This window comes from Capra hircus, chromosome 21, assembly GCF_001704415.2.
Source record: "Capra hircus breed San Clemente chromosome 21, ASM170441v1, whole genome shotgun sequence".
In the NCBI taxonomy this organism is placed as follows: Eukaryota; Metazoa; Chordata; class Mammalia; order Artiodactyla; family Bovidae; genus Capra; species Capra hircus.
This window is the reverse complement of record NC_030828.1, coordinates 44,499,271-44,522,223: the sequence shown is the minus strand read 5'-3', so window position 1 is coordinate 44,522,223 and position 22,953 is coordinate 44,499,271. Positions and strand designations below refer to the sequence as shown.

Genomic DNA, 22,953 nt, shown 5'->3' with positions numbered 1-22,953 from the left:
ATGACAGAAGCAGAGGTGCGAGGGATGGTACTGCTTTCTGGGGGCCACAAACGAAGGAATGTGGGCAGCCTCCAGAAACTAGAAAAGGCAAGGACACAGATTTTCCTCCTACAGCCTCAAAAGCAACGAAGTGCTGCTTTTAGTCCCATGAGTCATCTCTCACTTCTGCCTCTCAGAACTATAAGAATAAATTTGTGTTGTTTTAAGCCACTAAAATGTGGTAGCTTGTTAGGCAGCCACAGGAAACTGACACACGTGATGTCTGACACTCAGATCCCTCCACCACATAGGGGCCAAAACTCATGCAGCAATGCTTGGTAATGCTGTCTCTCTAGCAAGCAGCGGTAATTTCTGGTTATAAATAACAGGTGTGAAGAGTTGTTACTGGTTTCTACGTCCTAAGAGCTGGCCTTACAAGGGCATGTAGAAAGGTCTCACAGTCTGGAGGTGCTTCCTTTTTGTTCTCTTTCTAGTACTAAAGCATCTTAACGTTGTTATTTTATCATCTATTGAGTACCTGTATGTGTGTGTTAAGTCCCACTCTTTGCAACCCCATGGACTGTAGCCTGCCAGGTTCATCTGTCCATAGAATTCTCCAGGCAAGAATACTGGAGTGGGTTCCCATTTTTTTCTCCAGGGGATCTTCCCTACCCAGGGATCGAACTTAGGTCTCCCGCATTACAGGCAGATTCTAGGGAATAACCCTCCTCATTATGATTTTCCATCCCTAAATTTACTTAATCCTAAGAACACACACAACATTTCCTGCGAAACACTGGCACTCTAGGAAACTGAGTTTTAAAGCCGAAAAGGACTTCAAAGATAATCACAATGGCTTTCCAGGTGGTTCAGTGGTAAAGAATCAGCCTGCAATGCAGAAGACCTAGGTTTAATCCCTGGGTCGGGAAGATCCCCTGAAAGAAACGGAAATCCACTCCAGTATTCTTGCCTGGAAAATCCCATGGACAGAGGAGCCTGGCAGGCTACAGCCCGTAAGGTTGCAAAAGAGTCAGACAGTGACTAAACAACCACCACAGCTTATAATACAGATGAAGAAGGTCTGCAGAGGTTGAAAGTCCTTCCAATTTATAGAGATGGGGCAGTGCTAAGATTCATACTAGTTTCTCAACTCCTAGTTCTTACCCTGCACTTCTGGCTTAGCTCACTTTGAAGCTTATCTGGACTATTTTGTTTCCAACAGTTTTAGTCATCAACAATTCTACTTTTTTAGAGCAAGTCTTCTTCACTTGAAAATAAGTTCAATTAATCAGAGTTTTAAATTCATTTTGCCAATTTTACAAATGAAGAAAGTAAGGTGGAAATGATGAATGTTCAGGAGAAAAGGTGATATAAATTAGCCCCAAAACTCATGAATGAAAAACTTTATTGATTTTTCCTTGTATTAAACATAACCACATAAAGTGTTTCATTTAAACACTTTCACTATAAACTCATAAAGTATTAAATCTACATGTAAAATTTCCTCAAAGTATACGGTGACAATTTTTTTCTATGATAAATGCAATGGATACTTGTAGTAAGTATCAAAAAGGTTTAGTCAGAGAAGAGCCTTGGGTCAGTCATATGGGTTTTGCTAGAAAAGGTTGTGATCGCCAAAAAGAGGGAGGAATCTCTATTCTTGGGTCCACTTATTTGATGCCAGCTGTCAAAGGTAGGGGCCTCATGAGGAAAAGACTATTAGCAGAGAGTACAATCCTACTAAACCTAATAATATATAAAAGAATATTACTAAAGGATGTTATTAATATTTCCCCCAATTCTCCATTATTATTTCAACCATAGTCTTTTAGAAAGTGATTTCCCACCTCTGTTTATCATTTTCTTTTTGCTGAGTAATTCAGTTGTCTAGGTTTAACCTCCGCCCCACAGTGTTTGTTCTCACTGAATTGATGGAAGGAGATCTAAATAATTTTCGCCATTTCTGACAGGGGTTTTCCATAAAGACCCACAACGTAGGCATCCAATGGAAACCACAAACGAATAAAAGACACCCAGTGAGCCGTTCGCCTCACACGCGCCCAACCCGGGGAGTAGCGGCCTGGCGCTCGGGAGGCAGGGTGGAAACGCCCTCCCGGGAGCCGGCTGGACCGGACAGATGGTGCCCCGGGGTTGGAGACCTCTCCGCCAAGGCCCGCGGCTCCCACCGCGGATGCACAGCCCGCGGGGGCCTGCCGAGCGCGCGCGGGGTCAGGCCGAGGACGCGCGGGGGTGAGGCGGGCCGGCCAGCGGGAGGGCAGGCCCGGGGCGTGCCCACGTGACCGCCCCGCCCGCGCCGCAGCCCCCCGAGCCGCCGCCGCCGCCTCTCGGGCCGCACTCCCGGCGTGCCCCGCACTCGCCGCCGCCCGCCTGCCCCTCCTTCTCCTCGCAGCGCCACACCGCCGGAGCCCGAGCCACCGCCGGAGCCCGAGCCGCCGCCGCAGCCTCAGCCGCGGGCACTATGGTAAGGCGGGCGCGCCGGCCGGGGTTCGCGGGGTCGGGGGGCCCAGGGGGCCGAGGAGTGGCGAGTGCAGCCTCCCGCGCGGCTCCGCGGGGCCCTGGACCTGAGGCCGCCATTTTAACCTGATTTCGGCCTCCAAGGTGGGCATTCCTGCGGTGCGGCCCCGCTGCTCTCTTTCCACCCGGCGGGCTTGCCCTCTCGCCGTCAGGCCCGGCGGGGCCGCTCTTCGGATTCCTGGGGGCGGGGAGGGCCCGGGCAGGGGGCGACACGCGGAGGTTCGAGGCCTGAGCCGGGCGGGCGGAGGCCGGGGGCGCGGGAGGGTCCGCCGAGCTGTTGCCCGCCATCCCACCCAGCTAGCCGCCTTTGCCCTTCGCTTCCTTATTTTATTCCCACGCGCGCTCTCAATTCGGTATGTGCGGTAAAAACCCCTCGCTGAAGGCTGAGCGTCTTGAGGGCCTGTCATAAAACCCTTAGGGGGAGATTAAGGAGGTGGGAAAACTCTTGAAAATGCTTTCTCGCCGTAAAAAGCTTTTTACACGCGATCCGTTAGTTTTGAAGTGCCTGCATTTGAGCTGTGAGTCAATTATGTTGTAGCCGTGGGCGGTTTGGTGTTCACACTTGATTCTCTTTCCTTATGAGGAAACGGCACTGGCTAGGATGACTTTAAAGAAAAAAATAGTAGAAGCATTAACTGAAATCCAAAAGTGTTTTTTTAAGGCCTGCCGGGTTGACACAATACAGAAGGTATTTTTGCTGCTGCTCCTGAAGCTCTGACATCACCCAGTGAAATAGGAAACATTTCAGGGATGGGACAGCCTGTATTTGTCCCTTTCCGTCTACCTTCCACTTGCTTCAACCTCCACACACCTTTTTAAAAAAGGATGAATGAAGCAGGATGAGTTAGAACCCTTAGGTACATCATATACTGATACTTAAAATGTGGCAAATCTGATTAGACGGCTTGCATGGTATGATGCAACTTTTGATGTCCAGACTAAAGTGAATCCTCTCGAGCAAACAGTAATTTTGGTTAAAACCGAATTACTTGTTCTGAATTTCTGTCCTTTCTTTACTTTCAGGCTTCTGGAGTTACAGTGAATGATGAAGTCATCAAAGTTTTTAATGATATGAAAGTAAGGAAATCTTCTACACAAGAGGAGATCAAAAAAAGAAAGAAAGCAGTTCTCTTCTGTTTAAGCGATGACAAAAGACAAATAATTGTAGAGGAAGCAAAGCAGATCTTGGTGGGTGACATTGGTGATACTGTAGAGGACCCCTACACATCTTTTGTGAAGTTGCTACCTCTGAATGATTGCCGATATGCTTTGTACGATGCCACATACGAAACAAAAGAGTCTAAGAAAGAAGACCTAGTATTTATATTCTGGTGTGTAAAAACAAAAGAAAAAAGTACTTTTAAAATGCAAGGATTATTATTAACATAGTCAGTTTTGCCTTTGTTTTTCTTTTAAATAGGATTCAACAATTTTTTTTTTTCCCCTGTAGGGCTCCTGAAAGTGCGCCTTTAAAAAGCAAGATGATATATGCTAGCTCTAAAGATGCCATTAAAAAGAAATTTACAGGTACAAGCATTGACTATTTTGTGCAGAAGAATTGCTCCTTCTTAATTATAATAAAGTAATTGGATAATATTTTTTTGTTTTTAGGTATAAAACATGAGTGGCAAGTAAATGGCTTGGATGACATAAAGGACCGTTCCACACTTGGAGAGAAATTGGGAGGCAATGTAGTAGTTTCACTTGAAGGAAAACCCTTATAAATCAGTCAAGTGCCATCTGGATCTTAAGGAGCTTCCATTTCTCCAGCTCAGTCAATTGGAATAGTATTAGGTTTTGTTTTTTTTTTCTTTTCCCACTGGGTCGTTCCAAAACAGTGAATGAAGGAAATATCATTCATGTAAGCAGCCTACCAGTGATTGCCATTAGACTGTTTAATACTGTTACTATTATGTAGAACCCAAGGAATGCCTTCCCATCATATTTTAGCCAAAACAACTGGGTATATGCCTCCTTTGCAGCAAACACTACAGTTAATTGTGATTGTCAATGTGAATAGCTTAGAATACTACAAAGGGTTAAGCTAATTGAATGCCTTCAAAGTATTATCCACTGGTGAGATGGTAAACTTTATTCAGTATTACTGATAGTTGCACTTGATTGCAGTTCTGTGAGGCTTGAGCATTCATACACCTCACCTGCCTTGGCAAGCCTATTTTTTTGTGACATGGCAGCACGGATATAACACTATGCATTAAAAACACTTTTTTTGTAATAAACTTAATCCCCCACCAGAAAAGGAATGCCAATTAAGTTGTGTTAACTGTGTCATCAGCTTATCCTAGTACCTCAGTGTTCATTCCTTTTACCTGTGTATCTTCTTAAAAGAAATAGCTATTATTAATGCCTTTTTTCCCCCATTGAGTGTACACTACTGAATACATGTAGTTTTATGTTTACCATGTAAGTGTTGCAACACTAAAGATATTTTGAGTATCAGTCATGATGGCAATTTCTGTATAAAAGAGCCTTAAATGGAACATTGTTTTTGAGATCAAACTCCCCACCCTCACAAAAATGGCCACGTTGCAATAAAAATTGTGGCATATTACAGAACGGTTGCCTTGTTTTCCTTGGACATTTTGCAAAATACCATGTGAAGCAACTCCTAGGCTAAACAGATATTATTAATTTCTACACTGGTCATTTAAGAATTTTTTTGTACGACATTCTTGCATGATATTTTCCAGTTTGTTGATTTTATTTGGTTTAAAAAATATCCTAAAGCTAATATAAAATATTATTACAGAGGTATACTTTTATAAGCTTTATTTATTTCCTTATGTATCAATATGGTGATCAGGAATTATTTTTTGCACTTTGACATAAATACTCTTCAGTATCTGATTAGTTCTTTGGATAAATTAGCATAGTTATTTTTTTTAATTCACGTTTACATTTCTAAGTAGTTGACCTGTGGAAGAAACAGGAAGCTCTTATTGCCTAGTTGGTCATAATGAAAATAATTTATAAAATGTTGTCCTTCAAAAGTTTAATAGTACTTCTCCTGTTTAGGAACTTTAATTTCAGCTACTATTTCTTAATATATTTCACAAATTAAAAAAAAAAAAGTTTATATAGCAGTCTTAAAGATTAGTAGTGGAATTTGGCTGTGGTCCAGGCGGCTCTCCTTATAGAGAATTTGATCTGTTCAGTGTGAGCAGTTTGCTGTTAGCCAGAGCTATTTATGGCAAACACATGCTTTTGTATCTTGTCATAGTTACCCACAAATGGCAAAACTGGACTTGATTCTGCTGGTATGCAAAACAGGCATGCTAGTAAGCAGTGGATTGTAGCTTAGAATTTAACCCCATAGCTCTGAAGAATGCTCTTATTAGAAAACGGGAACTGAAAAATCCCTTCTTTTTCTAATGTCTGGAAGTAATTTGAGTTTAATTAGGTTTTTTTCCCATGTTTTCAAAAGGTTTTTCAGATGAAAACAAAAATAGAAGGTAAATGTCTAGGTTTCCATTTAAAATTATATGAATGGCTTGGGATCTTTTGCACTGAGCAATTTTATTTCAGGCTTCCAGCTGTCCCTGTGAATTATTCTGGACGTTTTGATGGCTTTTTGGTAAGGCCAAACTCATATAAGTAGAGCATGAGAATACTGACATATACTAAACCATATGTGTAACTGATACTTGTACCATGAAATTTTTCATTATTTTCCTCGTTCTAAAAAATAAGGTACTATATCTAAAGTTGTGCAGTCTCTTGTGTTTTTATAGCTGATTTCTCAACTTTTCTTATGTACCTCTTTAATTATATAATTTCAGAGGTTAAATATTGCTTTAAACTGTGGTACTTTGATTTGCTAGATTGGCAGAACTGATACTAATAATTAAGTTCATCTTTGAAATACATCTTTGTGCATAAAGCCAAAAATAATGATAATTAATGGTTCTTATGTTACTTGAGACTAATTTGGCATTTGAAATGATCATTCTACTTTACAATCATTTACATTTGAAACAATGTTCCAGTTAGCTTTAAAAGGTATACGGTGCTAATTAGTAAAATATCAAGGACAATATTTTACTGCTAGCTTGCAAAATTATAAGTGTTTAAAAAATAAAATATATGAAACTATGTAAAGCTGTTGAGATGTGTTTACTTATACTTTGGGACACTAAAATTTTTTTAAACTAATATTTCAAATCAGAGAGGCACCATTATCTTTAGTCTGTTTTTTAGGATTTTAGTTGATATACTTTCTCGATGGATAACAATATTCTTTCAAAACAAAGTGTTGTTGCAATTAATTTTGACATTTTTTCAGACAAATGGGAACAGTTGGCATTTGTCCCAAACTGGCTATCAGCTGTTGTTTTCCATCATTATCAAAAATAATGTGGCCAACGTTGTGTATTTAATGTGCCTTTCTGATAGTGTAAGAAAAGCCTCTTCCTAGGTTTGAATTTCTCTGATATGGATTCTTTGTAACAGCTAATTTATGGAATCAGCAAATGAGCTCTAGGAGAAAATTATTTTTCCTTGTTAAAGAATAATCTCAGCAATGGTAATCATAGAAACACTGTGGTAATCATTGGTAATCATCGAAACACTTTTCCTTAGGTTTGCCATGGAAAAATAATCTACTTTAGTTCTCTGCTTTAGTTCTTTAATAATAGTTTGAGATCGCAAACAAGCATGAACATTCATTTTCTGTGAACATTAAAGCTACTAGAGATGTGCAGACAGGCTCCAATGAATATTGCTTTTGAAACAGCATGAATTGACAAATGTTCTGTGTCTCATCTCAGCCAATAAGGAAGTTTGAGGTTTTTATTTTTCTCTAGAACATCCAAATAATTGCTTTCTTTCCATGTAGATCAGGAGTCATCCTTCCACTTCAATTTCCTGTCAAAAAGCAGTTGTGCAAATTAATTTCTCTGAGCCTCAGTTTCTTCATAAGAATGATGATATCTGTCTACCATACCTGGTTGCTAAGGATCAAATATGGAAATACTTTTTGGAAGACAGGAAAATACTATGTAAATATAATTATTTAAGCTTCACTCTTAAATATATATAGTTAAGAACTGTGTTAAAAATAAGATTTATTGTAAGCCTTTGAACCTCTTTATTGTAACTATTTAATCTGCAAGTTCTTTAAGGACTGATTAGCTGATAAATTACAACTGTTTCACAGAATGAAGTATAAACTGTGGCCCCTGAGTTGTTCATGACTGCTGTTAATGTTTTTAGTGTAATTTTCTTTTTCACATGTGATCAGTGAGAGACTAGCTTTTCCCCAGACTTTGAAGTAAAGAGTAAATGAAGAGATATTCTTGTTTTGGAATACTTGGCATAAATGTATGATCTAGGTTGTTGAAAATCTTTGGCTGTTTATTAATTAATACTAGAAGTTTAGGTAGTGCTTCATAGTTCTCAAGGCACTTGAAATCCGTTTGATCTCCTTAGGTCCTTTTAACAAGCTAAACCGTATTTCTCTGCTGCGCATGAAGAGACTGACGTTTGGAGAGGTTAAGGGACATCCAAGCTGTTGAGTAGCAAAATGGATTCCAGTCCAGTACACTTTTCAGTCTGCGTTCATATTGTAACATACAGTGAGTTACTAATTTTCTTTTTTAAAAGATGGAATAATCTGACTTTTTGAGCAGAACATAGCTAATTATTTAATATGTCTTTAAAGCATCTCAGAGAATATTTGAAAAACATTCTTGGACTATTTGTTTTCTAGGAAAGCCCATACTCATAAAGATCTGAAAATATTTTTACACTTAAAATATTTTCTTAGATGTTTCAGTATCATAAGTTTTTTGAAAACCATAAGGATTGTATAGACACATTTTTAGAAAGCTGATACCTCTCAATCCTTATCCAAAATGTTGTATAGTTTCCTCCCTCTGTTCCTCTACTCACCTTTCTAAGAAATAGTACAGTATATTATCATGGTTAAATACTAAGACTTTGGTATCAGACTGTCTGGGTTCTTCACACATAGACCTTTAATACTTTCTAATTGAATGATCTTAGGAAAATCACTTAACCTCTCAGAGCCTTTAGTTCATCTGAAAAAGGGGATAATAATTATACCTCATCTCATAGTACTGTAAGGATAAATGAAAGCTGTTAGAATAGTTCCTGCATGTAATAAGCATTCAGTAGGATGACCCTAAAATTTAGTCCAAGCCATTCTTGAGACTGAAAGGGAGAGCTAAAAATAATTATGCCTATAGACAACAACCTTAAACTGGTACAGTCTAAAAGCAAATCAGATGTGTTCCTCCATCGAAAAGTAGGCTAATAGCAACATGATAGTTAAATAGAAGAAACTATTGACGACTCAAGGTCATCATCATTTCAGTTATATGTACTAGCATACTAACTTGGGAGTCTCCTGAAGAATATGATTTCTGTTAAGTAACCTCAAAAGGGTTGATTCTGGCTTTATAGACCTTTCTTTTCCTTTTGATTTTCATACTTTTAGACTCTCAGATACTGCATTTTGCTCTTTTCAGTATGCTTTGCCAATAGCAGCTTCTCTTACTGTTGCTTTTCATCTCATGTGGATTTGGAAAGCTAAGTTTGTTAGACTTGGTGTAGAAGAAACCCAGTAGACTCAGAGTGAGGGCTTGAGAGCAGAATGCCTGATGGAGCACAGGAGCCTTCTAACATTCCTTCTGACTGTTCAGAGAAAGTTGTCTGGGTTTTGATTTTATCTTATTTTTTTATCAGTAAGGTTTGTATGAGATCTGAGCTGTTGGTAAAGGAAACATTACTGTATTCCAATGAGGTGTCTAAAATACCATAATTAGAGAAGTTATATTTGCTTTTGATTGTGCTTTTGTCATTAAAGGCACACAAAAATAATTTGTTCCCATTATTAAGAGAGAGAAGGTTTATTCTTGATCCAGCTTTTCTGGATTATTGAAACAATAATAGGATCTGAGAACAAACATTTGATACATCTTTAAAAATATAAAATGCCAATTGATTTTTTTTGTTTGTTAGACTTTTCTTACATGTACCCTAGACATGTTCACTTGCAAGTAGCTTTGATTACTCTTCATCTAGATATGTAGATACTTCTCATTGACTCTTTTCTGTCAACTAATTTGATTATGCATATATAACATTTTGGTACTTTATTTGGCATAACAAAAATTTGGAACAGGTTTTTTTCAAATGTGTAATTTTCTCACAGAAATGAAAAAGCATCTATGTTAATTATGTTTTGTAGTATCACTTTTTTTCTTGTTTCATGTATTCCTAATAGTGGAATTTCAAATATTTCCTTTGGGAAGATGATAGTTACTGAGTGAATCACAGAATTCCTGGGCATGTGGCCCAAAACCTTTTATGTGTTCCTGTGAGTTGATGGGGCCCTTTTTAATTAGCTGTAAACTAAATCACCAGCTAAAAAGAAAGACAGTTCCCAAATTGGCATAATTTGACAGTTTTATAAAATGTAAAAGTGATAGCAGAGTATTTGTTCTAGAAATCATAAAGTTCTGCTGCACCACATAAGAAATAAGATACGAAGGAGAGGTATACTTTATGAAATAAGTAGAAAATAATTGTATGTGAAGATTAATATTTAAGCCTTTTGTGTGTAAAATAGCTATGGTTCAAGGTAGATTCCTTAACTCATTACTGCTTGTTGATAAATGTGTTATGAAGGAGTGTATACAAATATAGTTTTCATTTCAAAAAGTCTTTTACATGAGAGAAAAGGGGGATGAGCTAGCAAAACTGGTGTTAATCATTTTCCTATTTTGAAATATATTTAGGCTTTAGAATGTATCTGGGTTTTTTCCTAAGGTTTAAGTAAGTTTTAAAAGTAAAAAATAGAATTGTTGATTTACATTTTCAATGCCTTTACATATTGAGTAATACGTACACTTTGAATAATTACTGCATTAGAATTATATGAAGTTAATTTAACAGTGCTTCCCTCCTGAGAGAGGAAAGAGAAGAAATAAAAGGAAGCGAAAGATAAAGATTTCACCAGGTGCTATAAAAATCTGGGAAGGAGCTATATGAAGTATATTCTTTTGTCTATTTCATACAGTATATTTAAAGTGCTTGAAAATTCTGAAAAAAAAAAAAAATATATATATACACACACACTTGCCTCTTTATTTTAGTTTTGTCTTTACCTGATAAAGAAAAATGCTTTATGGTTATCATAGTGTAGCGGTTCTTAAGAAATAGCAGGTGACTGAATTAGGTATCTTGTGCCCTGGCTTTAGAAAAAAAGGTTTGGGGACTAGTTGAAGTGTCACTGCTACTGTAACAAAAAAATTTCCTTCTCTGAGCTAGGTATTTATTTCGCTCAGTTTTTCTGTTTGCAATATGTAAAATAATAGAATTTTTTGAAACTGAGCCTTAGGTTAAACAGAGAAGGTCTAATGGTATTCTTATAGGAAAACCCTAAAAATTGGGGCAAGTTAATATTTTTTTTGTTTGTGCTAGATAACTCTTTAAAATAATTCTATCTTTATTTCAAAAATAATATGTTCAGTGTGGAACCTCTATAAAATACAGAAAGGAACAAATAAAGTGAAATCATGAGTTATTTTCTTATGTTAAATTATTATGACTAATTGGAAGATTCCTGTAGTTAAAACTAATTTTAAGTTATAACTATTAACATATGCTGATCAAAGGTGAGATTTTATCCTTAAATATTATTTGTGCACATTCGTTAGTATTTTTCACCCTACGAAGAATTTTTTGTGGCTCTAGACAGAGGAGCAGATTTAACTCTTGAAAATTATGCATTGTCCCTACTTGAAAGCTTGCTGTATGACTTGGGGCCATCCACTGTAAATATTTGAAGCCACAAAATGTCCCTGTATTTCTCATGCCACCTGCTTTTTTCCCCATTGGGATTTGATAATAGGCATCCCTTGCATAATTTTTATTTTTCTCCGGAGGAATTATTTGGGGCTTTCCAGGTGGCGCTAGTGGTAAAGAACCTGCCTGCAAATGCAGGAGATACTGGTTCAATCCCTGGGTTTGGAAGATCACCTGGAGGAGAACATGGCAACCTACTCCAGTATTCTTACCTGAAAAATCCCATGGACAGAGGAGCCTGGCAGGTTACAGTCCATGGGTCGCGAAAGAGTCAGACTCTTTTAGCAACTAAACAACAACCCTGCCAAAAGATTTAAGGTAAAACATAATGTATATATTTTGCACTAAGCCAGAAATACTCAACCTATATTTAAGAGTTTGTGTTTTGTACGCTGTTCCAAGAGGGTCTGGTAACCCCTCTGATTAAAGAAACGTATGATTTATGTTTGCTGTGGCAAAGCATGATGATCTTGGCCACTATGAATCACTCTGGAAACATTCCACCTCTATTTCCCAATTACTCAGATCGTTAGATCAAATTCAGTTCAGTTCAACAAACATGAAACACCTTTCATGATCTCAAAAGGTTTACATTGATAAAGAAAAGGCAGGAAATATAATCAAGTAATTATAATACAATGTGGTAACTAAAAGATAAATGTTAGAAGATTTAGAAGAGGGAGTGGTTAATTTTGGTATTGGATGGACTTCAAGGCGGCCTTACAGAAGTAAGTAAATCTTTGAGCTGGGTTGTGAAGGATGATGGAGTTCACCAGAAGTCAGTGTGAAAGGATGGTCCTGGAGAAAGGAGAGCTGAGAAACGAGCCCTTCTAGCGGATTAGTCTAGCATGAAGCACTGGGGCGGGAGAAGTACAGGAAAGGCGGGTATGAGCCAGATCACCGAGGGCCGTGGGTACCCTGCTCACAAACAAGAGACCTGTGCATGGTGAGGAGTCACGGCAGGGTTTTGAGCAGAAGGATGGGCTCATCCTTCTGAAGTACACATCTGATCACTTTTGAGCATGTTGAGAACCTATGAAGAGGAAAGCAATTGGAAGCAGTTAGGAGGCTTGAATTGAGGCAGTGGCAAGTGCACCTGGAGTGGATGTGCTTGGGAGGTGTGTAGGAGAATTGACAGGACTTGATTAATTTCATAATTAAATGAGAGGGTACAAAAGCTTTAGTCATCTTGAAAAATGTTAGCTATATTTTTAATACTGTTGACATTTAAGATCATTTAATCATCAGATTGTCTTAGGGAAAACAGGAAATTTGGAAATGTGGAGAGAAAAAATATTAAACATTTTTAATGAAGGTAACATTTTGAAAGTATGAAATAAGTCACTGACTAAAATGTCATAGGTCTGCTGTTTGAATTTAGATTTATAAGGCTTATTTGTAGTAATTTTTGTGTAACTGGTTTCAACAGATAAAATTTTAAACTACGATAACAATAGCACCTTTGAAATGAAATATCCTATAGTTTTAAAAAATTATTGTTTTTTTTATTCTGTGTTTGAGCTTTCATTATAAAACTCATGTCTGTCCACATGTAAGCTGTGGCTAAATTCCTGGATCAAAGATTTTAGAAAGAATTTAACAATGTTCTTCATCACATAATCTGCTCATTAGGGACAGCCTGGCCCGCTCTGCTGGTGTTAGAATATGGAATTTTCAGGTCATCTGAGGGATCACTTTCTATTAAAGAAGACTTTTAATCCTTACTAGTAAATAAAAGTTATTTATAAACATGGTGTCTTAATTCCTTTCACAAGTACTGTCCAGAATCTGAGATTCCTCTTTTTTCACTGCCTTGTAATAAAATTTCTCAACCATGCTGGCTCTTAATATGCTTTTATGGTAAATAAATTCACGTTTCTGAAAAGCTTTATACTCATCAGGAAGCATTTATTGAGTGTCTATTTGTAGAACACTATTCTGGCCCTCCTGAGAAATAAACTTCTCAAGGGCACTTTTATAATCCAGCTGGAGAGACAAAATAGACCTGTGAACTAAAAAGTATTCAGTGATAAACTATTGAATAACCATTGAGGGAATGCAGGGAAAAAGAAGGGTCAAAAAATGATTTCCTAGAAAGGAGTTTTAAACGGTACTTAAGAGGTAATGTTTTTTTAAAAATTAAGGCATTTTCACTTCAAATATACAATTACTACTTAAAATGAGGTTCCAAGAGGCTCTTTCTTCACTGAGAATGTCTCCATAACATCATGAACAGAAAGGGCCTTTTTATCACCACTTTCATTAGATCATTTTGGAGTACTGGAGCCAAAGTAGAGAACTTACTCTGGGAGTTCTGCGTTCAATGTGAGTAAATTGTCATGGAGCCCTGAGTTTCCACAGGGGTTCTTAACGTTTTCATGTGCCATTAATCCCTTTGGCAGTCTAGTAAAGCCAATGAAGCTCTTCTAATTTATTTTTAAATTGGAGCATAATTGCTTTACAATGTTGTGTTAGTTTCTGCTGTACAACAACAGGAATCAACTATAAGTATATATATATCCCCTCCCTCTTCCTCCTTCCTGTCCCCCAACCACTCCACCCCCTGGTTCTCCTACCCCCACCCCCCACCATCCAGCCTGTCTAGGTTGTCACAGAGCAGGGAACTCCCTAATAGTATACTTTTTTGTGTCAATCAAAAGTGATACCTTCACATGTATGCTTTTGCTTAACACATTGTATAACAATATCTCTGTCAGTAGTAGCTACCATAGTATGTCCTGATAAGGTAAATGATACTTTGAGGTATCTACAACCACATGATACTACTTGTATGAGTCTATGATTTCTATTGGTGATGAATGTTTATCCTACTATGGTGTGGCCTAAGTTTAAAATTGAAGGAACTGGTAGATTTCAAATAATAGTTAGTTAAAAATGAAGTCTTAATGGGTCCTCTGAATTCTTCCATGGATCCCTTCAAGGTCCAAAGGTACCTAGTTAAGAAACCCTGCACTTTAGTGATTACTGAGAAGCCCCAGGAAGTGAAAGACTGAATGAATAGGGGTCACCTTCATTTCAAGGAAACTGCTTTTATTTTGCTTTATATGTTAGAATTTCATATAAAATTTCATTTGAAATAAAAATGGTTTCTGGAACTAAATATATAATTTTGAAGACAATTATAAACAAAAAACTTGATTCTTTATCTTGTTTTTTTTTTAACTTAAAACTTTTGTAAACATTCTCAGTACATTAGTATATGATCAAGTTGATAAATAAAGATTTAGAAGTCGACAGTATATGGTTGGAAAGTATGGGACATCAGTAAGGTTGCCCAGCAGTAGTATGTGTGAGTGTAGCCCAAGATGAGGAACAGTAGGCAGAAGAAGAGTTGCCTGGAAAGAAGACAGAGAGAAAGAGTTGTCAGAGGGATAAGAGGAGAACATGATTTCTGCTATGTTAAAGAAGCAAAGGGTATCAGTGCTGCAGAGATGTCATAGATGATGACGAGAGAATTCACTGAACCTGGCTATTAAGGAGGTGAGTCACCTTTCCTACATCATTTTCAGCAGAGTGAAGAGGGCAGATGCCATATTGAAAGGGCTTGAAGACTCAATGAGAAATGATGTGGAGACTGTTATATATACCTGTGATTTTCAAAGGTCTGTGTGAAGCACAGTGCCTCATATCTAACCTGTTGTGGACTTATGGCAGTCCTGCCACACACAACTAGCATGCCGTTTGTACCAGATGTAAGCTACCCTAAGGGATGGATGGCAACCAAAGTGGTCCAGACTTGTAAACAAGACAGGTCCACTGATGACAGGCTTGGGTGGCATGGCTGTGTCACATTGCTGTACAAGCTTCTAAATGCTTATTAATTCCATACAGTAGTATCCCTCCCGTGCATGCTCAGTCGTGTTCAACTCTTCCAACCCCCTTGGACAGTAGCCCACCAGGCTCTGCTCTCCATGGGATTGTCCAGGCAAGATTACTGGAGTGGGTTGCCATTTTCTCAGGGAATCTTCTCGACCCAAATTCTTTACCACTGAACCACCTGGAAAGCATAGTATACGTACAGGTTATTCTTTCAAGAAGCTTACCTGTCAAGGAAGAAGGAGAATAGCCAGCGCTCTATGGGGCCTTTAAAGGGTTGAAAGAAGGTCTCTACCAATATTATTTCTTACAACTCTCTCTCCATGTTCTTCGTGCTTCACATTCTTTTCAGCCCCTAATTTGCATCTCCAACACTGAAAATAGTTACCTGGTTCATAGAAAGCATTTATGTTGAAAAGTTGCTGGGAATACCCTGGCAGTCCAGTGGTTGCGACTCCACTCTCACAGCTGAGGACCAGGCTTCGATCCCTGGTCAGAGAACTAAAATCCCATAAGCTACATGACATAACCAAAAAATAAAATTAATTAAAAGGATGTTGAAAAAAAAAATTTCATATGAACTGTGGAGGATCTTAGTGGTCGTGTGTTTCCAGGTTTTATAGTAGAATATCCTGCCTCCTTAATCTCTGGAGATTTGTTTTGTCAGGGAATTACCAGGGAGACCCAGTCTTCACAGTCTTTGAGTGCATTAAATCATTGCCCTCTCTTTTCAAAGATGACATCGCTGACTTGTGCTTTGAGGCGTTTTGTTTCTTGTTTTTAAAATTGGAATTGGGTTTTCCTCTTGATTTGCCTCTTCTTTCCTCTTCATGGGCATACATTAACAAAAAACTAGACAGGTTTGGGGCCATACCATGACCACAGAATAAGAAGAACTGAGTTGAGCAGCGAGTTAAAACCTAAGAGTATCATCTAGTATGAAGGACTCTAATTTTCCATAAATCTCTTCAGTTTCCTCTTTCTCTGATAGGAATGATTTTCAAACCTCTTGTTTTCTCACCTATAGCAGTGCCTATGGCCAACACAGCAGAACTCAAATTTGTACCTGAAAAAAATGAGAATTCTAATCTAAAATATGGACAATATGAATAGGAACCAAAGAAAAAGGGACAATTTCTGTCCTTCAGCCAGCAGACTTTTACTGCTGAATGTATCATATGTGCCAGACACACATGTGCCAGGTATATAATGTCTCTCTGGGGTAGTGTAAAACTTGGGCCTAATTGGTGTAGTAGGTTGCTGCTGCTGCTGCTAAGTTGCTTCAGTCAGTCGCTTCAGTCGTGTCCAACTCTGTGTGACCCCACAGACGGCAGCCCACTAGACTCCTCTGTCTCTGGGATTCTCAAGGCAAGAATACTGGAGTGGGGTGCTATTGCCTTCTCCAATGCATGAAAGTGAAAAGCAAAAGAAGTCACTCAGTCATGCCAACTCTTAGCGACCCCATGGACTGCAGCCTACCAGGCTCCTCCACCCATGGGATTTTCCAGGCAAGAGTACTGGAGTGGGGTGCCATTGCCTTCTCCGGGTGTAGTAGGCTAGACTTGTGTATTTAAGTGCTCACCCGGACTTGTTTCCTATCATAGCTGGAAGGCTTTCCATAGTGTGAGTCACTTATGCCGCTCAGATTCATCCTTTACTAGATTGTCAACGTTAATCAGGCGTTATGTAACACATTTAAGGATCCTAGCTGTGTATGTGTGTTTGGTTTTGTGAGTGGAGTAGAGGGGAAAGTGATTAAATGAGAACTTTTAGTAATTTTTGAAAATAAATGGTAGTTGAATTTACAACTTAAAAAGTATTATTATGACTTTTTAGCCATTTCTGGGATGAGCCAAGGACCTTGACTCTTTAGCTGTAAATCTTGTTCTCCATCTGGTCCTTAGTATGAAGTTCTCAATCTCTAGGAAAATCTATTGCCACACTAGAGCCAATGACTGCCAAAGGGTGTGGCTTGCATGTGTTTGTTCATTCATTAATTAATTCAAAAACAATTTACTGAGTATATTCTACGTTTAAAATCCTTAACATCTCTAAAAGAGCTTGCCTGAGAAGGGAAGAGAAGAAATATGTGAACAGCCATAACAGGTGGGAAGTGTTCAGTGCTGTGCTTAGATAATACGTTATTAATTCAATTAACCTGGCTGTAAAAATAGCCCAGTACCATTCAGAAACACCCCATGAATAAAAGGAAAGTCTGCTTATTTCTCACAAAGACAAATTGTGATCTTATTGCACCTCTTTGTATCAGATCAAGCTAGAGAAGTTTTATGTGTTTAGTTACTAAGTCATGTCCAACTCTGCAACCCCATGAACTGCAGTACACCAGGCTTCTGTGTCCTTCACTCATTTCCTGGAGTTTGCTCAATTCATGTCCATTGAGTCAGTGATACTATCAAACCACCTCATTCTCTGCCACCCTCTTCTCATTTTGCCTTCAGTCTTTCCCAGCATCAGGGTCTTTTCCAATGAGTCAGTTCTTCGCATCAGGTGGCTGAAGTATTGGAGCTTCAGCATCTCTCCTTGCAATGAATATTCAGGGTTGATTTCCTTTAGGATTGACTGGTTTGATCTCCTTGCAGTCCAAGGGACTCTCAAGAGTCTTCTCCATCACCACAGTTTGAAAGCATCAATTTTTTGATGCTCAGTCTTCTTTATGGTCCAACTCCCACATCCATAGATGACTAATGAAAAAACCATAACTTTGACTATAATGGATCTTTGTCAGCAAAGTAATGTCTCTGCTTTTTAACATGCTGTCTAGGTTTGTCATAGCTTTCCAAGGAGCAAGCATGTTTTAATTTCATGGCTGCAATTATCATCTGGAGTGATTTTGGAGCCCAAGAAAATAAAATCTGTCACTGCTTCTGCTGCTTCCCCTTCTATTTGCCATGAAGTAGTGGGACCAGATGCCATGATCTTAGTTTTTTGAATGTTGAATTTTAAGCCAGCTTTTCCACTCTCCTCTTTGACCTTCATCAAGAGGCTCTTTAGTTCCTCTTCACTTTCTGTCCTTAGAGTGGTATCATCTGCATATCTGAGGTGGTTGATATTTCTTCCGGCAGTCTTGATTCCAACTTCTGAGTCATTTAGCCCAGCATTTCACATGATGTACTCTGTATATAAGTTAAATTAAAAAGTGAAAGTGAAGTCACTCAGTCATGTCCGACTCTTTGCGACCCCTTGGACTGTAGCCTACCATGCTCCTCAGTTCATGGAATTTTCCAGGCAGGAGTACTGGAGTAGGTTGCCATTGCCTTCTCTAGGAGATCTTCCTGACCCAGGGATTGAACCCGAGTCTCCCGCAATGCAGGCAGACGCATTACCGTCTGAGCCAAGGAACCACCTATTAAGTTAAATAAGCAGTGTGACAATATACAGCCTTGTACTCCTTTCGCAATTTTGAACCAATCAGTTGTTCCATGTAAGATTCTTACTGTTGCTTCTTGACCCACATACAGGTTTCTCAGGAGACAGGTAAGGTGGTCTGGTATTCCCATCTCTTAAGAATTTTCCACAGTTTGTTGTGATCCACACAGTCAAAGATTTTTGCATAGTCAATGAAGCAGAAGTAGAGAAGTTTGGGAAATATTAAATAATACCACTTTGGCATAAAAAATCTGTCAAAATTATGTGGGTTTCTTTCAGCATATTGATTTCTCATATGAGTTACATGATTCTTAAAGCACTTTCTTTAAATGTATATTATACCACTAAAGATATCTCCACTCTGGCAGGCACAATTACATGGTGGAAAAGCCTGGCTTTTGCAGTCATGTATCATCAGAATGCTCACTCTACTTTCTATTCGATTCATGACCATAGGCAAACTATTAACCTTTTTGGGCCTTAGAGTTCCGATCTGAAAAATGAGATTAGTGCCAACTTCTAGGGTTGTTGGAGTATTAGGAATATTAATAATAGCTAATATTGAGCATTTACTTTGGGCACTTCACATAGATTTTCTCATAGATCATGCCCTCAAACAAGGCTCATAGTGGTGCTGCTACTTCTCTACAGACACAGTTGCTTAGAGGTTAAATGACTTGCCCAAGGTTGCATAACAGCAGCAGAAACAGGATCCAAACTCAGGCAGTCTTTTTTTTTTTTTAATTTATTGTTTAAATGAAACAAAGATGAATTTTTTATTAATTTTTTTTAATTGAAGGATAATTGCCTTACAGAATTTTGTTGTTTTCTGCCTAACATCAACATGAATGAGTCACAGGCACACACATATCCCTTCCCTCCTGAGCTTCCCTCCCATCTCCCTCCCCATTCCACCTCTCTAGGTTGTCAGGGTCCCTGTTTGAGCACCCTGAGTCATACAGCAAAGTTTCCCTGTTATTCTCTCCATACATCCCACCCTCTCCCTCCACCCCTCCCCACCTCTTCCCCCCCACCTCTACCACATTGGGTCCACAAGTCTATTATTTATAGTCCATGTCTCCATCGCTGCCCTGCAAATAACTTCATCAGTACCGTCTTTCTAGATTCCATATATAAGCATTAATATACGAGATTTTTCTTTCTCCTTCTGACTTACTTCACTCTGTATAATAGGCTATAGGTTCATCCACCTCATTAGAACTGACTCATATAGGTTCCTTTTTATGGCTGAGTAATATTCCATTGTATACATGTACTACAGCTTCCTTATCCATCCATCTGTCGATAGACAGCTAAGTTGCTTCCATGTTCTAGCTATTGTAAATAGTGCTGCAGTGAACACTGGGGTACATGTGGTCTTTTTCAGTTTTGGTTTCCTCCAGGCATATGCCTTGTAGTGGGTTTATTCCTAGTTTTTTAAGGAATCTCCATACTGTCTTCCATAGTAGCTGTATCAATTTACATTCCCACAAGCAGGGCAAGAGGGTTCCCTTTTCTCCACACCCTCTTCAACATTTATTGTTGGTAGACTTTTTGATGATGGCCATTCTGACTGGTGTGAGGTAATTATCTCATTGTAGTTTTGATTTGCATTTCTCTAATAATGAGCAGTGTTGAGCATCTTTTCATGTGTTTGTTAGCCATTTGTATGTCTTCTTTGAGGAAATATCTGTTTAGGTCTTTTTTCCATTTTTTGATTGTTTATTTTTGCTTGCATAGTTGTATGAGCTGCTTGTATATTTTGGAGATTAATTCTTTGTCAGTTGTTTCATTTGCTATTATTTTCTCCCATTCTGAGGTTTGCCTTTTCACCTTGCTTACAGTTTCCTTTGCTGTGCAAAAGCTTTCAAGTTTAATTAGGTCCCACTTGTTTATTTTTGTTTTCATTTCCATTACTTTAGGAGGTGGGTCATAGGGAATCTTGCTTTGATTTATGTCATCAAGTGTTCTGTCAATGTTTTTCTCTAAGAGCTTTATACTTTCTCACTGACTCGATGGACATGAGTCTGAGTGAACTCCGGGAGTTGGTGATGGACAGGGAGGCCTGGCGTGCTGCGATTCATGGGGTCGCAAAGAGTCAGACACAACTGAGCAACTGAACTGAACTGAACTGATAAAGCTCTTGGCAGCTACTAATCTATTTCATATTTCTATAGTTTTGTATTTTCTAAACATTTTATGTAAATACAATAATAAAATATGTGTTTTTCTTTATAATTGGCTTATTTTACTTAACATAATGCTTTCAAAATGTATCTATGCTGTTGCATATATCAGAACTTCATTCCTTTTTATTGCCAAATAATATGCCATTGTATGGATATACCCCTTTTATCTATCCATCCATCAAATTTTGGGTTATTTTCACTTTTTGCCTATCAGGAGTAATGGGGCTGTGAGCATTTGTGTACAAGTGTTCTTGTGTGCAAAGTTAGGCTTTCATTTTTCTTGGTTATGTATCTAGCAGTCATATGCTAGGTCACATGATGACTATGTTTATCTATTTTAGGACATTCTTTTTTATTGTGAAAAATTTCAAAAGTTGGAAGAATATAGTACAGAGTACGTATACACCCTCCATTTAGATTCAATAATTGTTAATATTTTACTGATTTTACATCCCTGCTTCTTCTCTTCCTCCCTCTTTTTCTCTCTCAGATTTTATTTTTTTTAGAGTCAGTCTTCTTAACTACTGCTTTATATTAATTTGCAATTAAATGAGTGAAATAGATTAAGTAGTTATTATAATGCCTAGCCAATAATGGCTTCTCAATAAATGTGAATTTCTTCTTTTTTCCAGTGCTTAGAAACACTGTGTAGAATCTGGGGCTGCAAGCTCTACATCAGGATAAGAGAAGTGAGATTTAAATAGAGATTCAAGAACTTTCTATAGTATTTCTGGACCAAAGTCAGTGGAATTAGGTGGGTGGCCATCCAAACTATGGTGATTAATTTGTGGTTGCCTTTTTAGGGTGATGGATACTATGAATAGTTAAATTAACAGAAACAAAACAGACAACTCAAACCATCATAACTTTTTTTAAGGTAGCATGAACTTCAGCTCATGTGATGTATAAACAGGCCTATCAAAAGCAAATTAAGAAATCCCATTTACTAATGCCAGTTTTTTCACGTCCCTACATTTCATGCATGGACATGAGAAAGGAGTTATGAGAGAGAACTGACCAAACAGGAAGGGTTACTTTCTTCCTGGACAGTGACATATATCAGGTGAAAATTGGGTAACACATGACTCTACTCATTATTGACTTCTTCTGAAGAATTGATCATAATATTGGCTCCTTGGGGACTTTAGAACAGTTTTCAATCCAGTGAAATTCACATGCTTCCCAAAAATCCATGGGACTTACTGGAATTTTTATGTATTATTACTCTTGATCTTGTGAACACCTAGGTCTGGGGCCCAAGTCTCACTGAGCCCGAACCTGAGATTCTGAGCCCTGGCTGTGCACCTTTATCACACCTAACAAAATTAGCAGTTTCTTAATATATTCTAATACCTGATCTACATTAAAATTTTCCCAATTTCCCCCAAAATGTCATTTACAGCTGATGTGTTCAAACCACAATCCAACAAAATCCACATGTTGTATTTGTTTTATTCTTCATAAGTCTCTTATAATCTAGCATAGTCTCCAACACCTTTTTTAAGTGCCATTGATTTGTTGAAGAACCTCTGTATGTCCTGAAGAATATTCCTACCTTATCACTCTAATGATTTCCTTGGGATGTCATTTCCCTTGTTCCTCTATTCCTTGTAAGCTGGTAGTTGGATATAAAAGATTGGTTAGATTCAAGTTAAACATTTTGGGTAAGAATACTTCATGGGTGACACTATGTCCTTTGTGCTATATCATGTCAGGTCCACACAATATCTGGTTGCCCCACCAATACTGAGACCAAGATTGATCAGCGCAGTCATACGATGGATCACAGCCTGATCCTTCTCATTGCAGAGCTGTGTTTTCCCCTATAACCAGCATGGGGTGATACTTTGGTCCTCTATTCACTGCCACCATGTGCCATCCAAGTCATGAAAGATTAAACAGAAACAAAACAAAAAATTATCTTCACTTTCCTAGTTTGAATCAGAGGATTTAAACGAAATATATTCTCTGATCACAATGGAGTAGAATTAGAAATTAGTAATGGAAAGAAATTTAGGAAATTCACAAATAAGTGGAAATCAGCTCCTAAATTTTAAATTAAACCAAGATTGGAAAAATTGATTCTTTATGAAAGGAAAGAGATTTCCTAGCATCATGATTGTACCCCCTCCTCCACTGTTCCTCCAATGCCCTGTGCTGCTTCCTGTCACAGGGA

The 22,953-nt window shown here is 38.2% G+C and overlaps 1 protein-coding gene and 1 long non-coding RNA gene across 2 annotated transcripts; one reads left to right on the top strand and one right to left on the bottom strand.

Annotated features, from left to right (window-relative positions):
• Positions 2,312–6,633, top strand: CFL2 (cofilin 2). Its single transcript, XM_018066406.1, has 4 exons — positions 2,312–2,461; positions 3,538–3,845; positions 3,965–4,041; positions 4,126–6,633. Exons 1-4 carry the CDS (start codon positions 2,459–2,461, stop codon positions 4,236–4,238), a joined length of 501 nt encoding a protein of 166 aa, XP_017921895.1. The 5' UTR covers positions 2,312–2,458; the 3' UTR covers positions 4,239–6,633.
• LOC108638520 lies at positions 5,499–15,584 on the bottom strand. Its single transcript, XR_001919900.1, has 2 exons — positions 15,429–15,584; positions 5,499–7,398 (listed from the first exon to the last, which is right to left on the bottom strand). It is a non-coding gene; the product is annotated as an uncharacterized LOC108638520 (long non-coding RNA).

Bases quoted from the DNA above. Each gene is read 5' to 3' on its own strand.
- CFL2 (XM_018066406.1), top strand. The intron at 3,846-3,964 runs GTGTGTAAAAAC...TTTCCCCTGTAG, and splicing joins GACCTAGTATTTATATTCTG to GGCTCCTGAAAGTGCGCCTT. The intron at 4,042-4,125 runs GTACAAGCATTG...TTTTGTTTTTAG, and splicing joins CATTAAAAAGAAATTTACAG to GTATAAAACATGAGTGGCAA.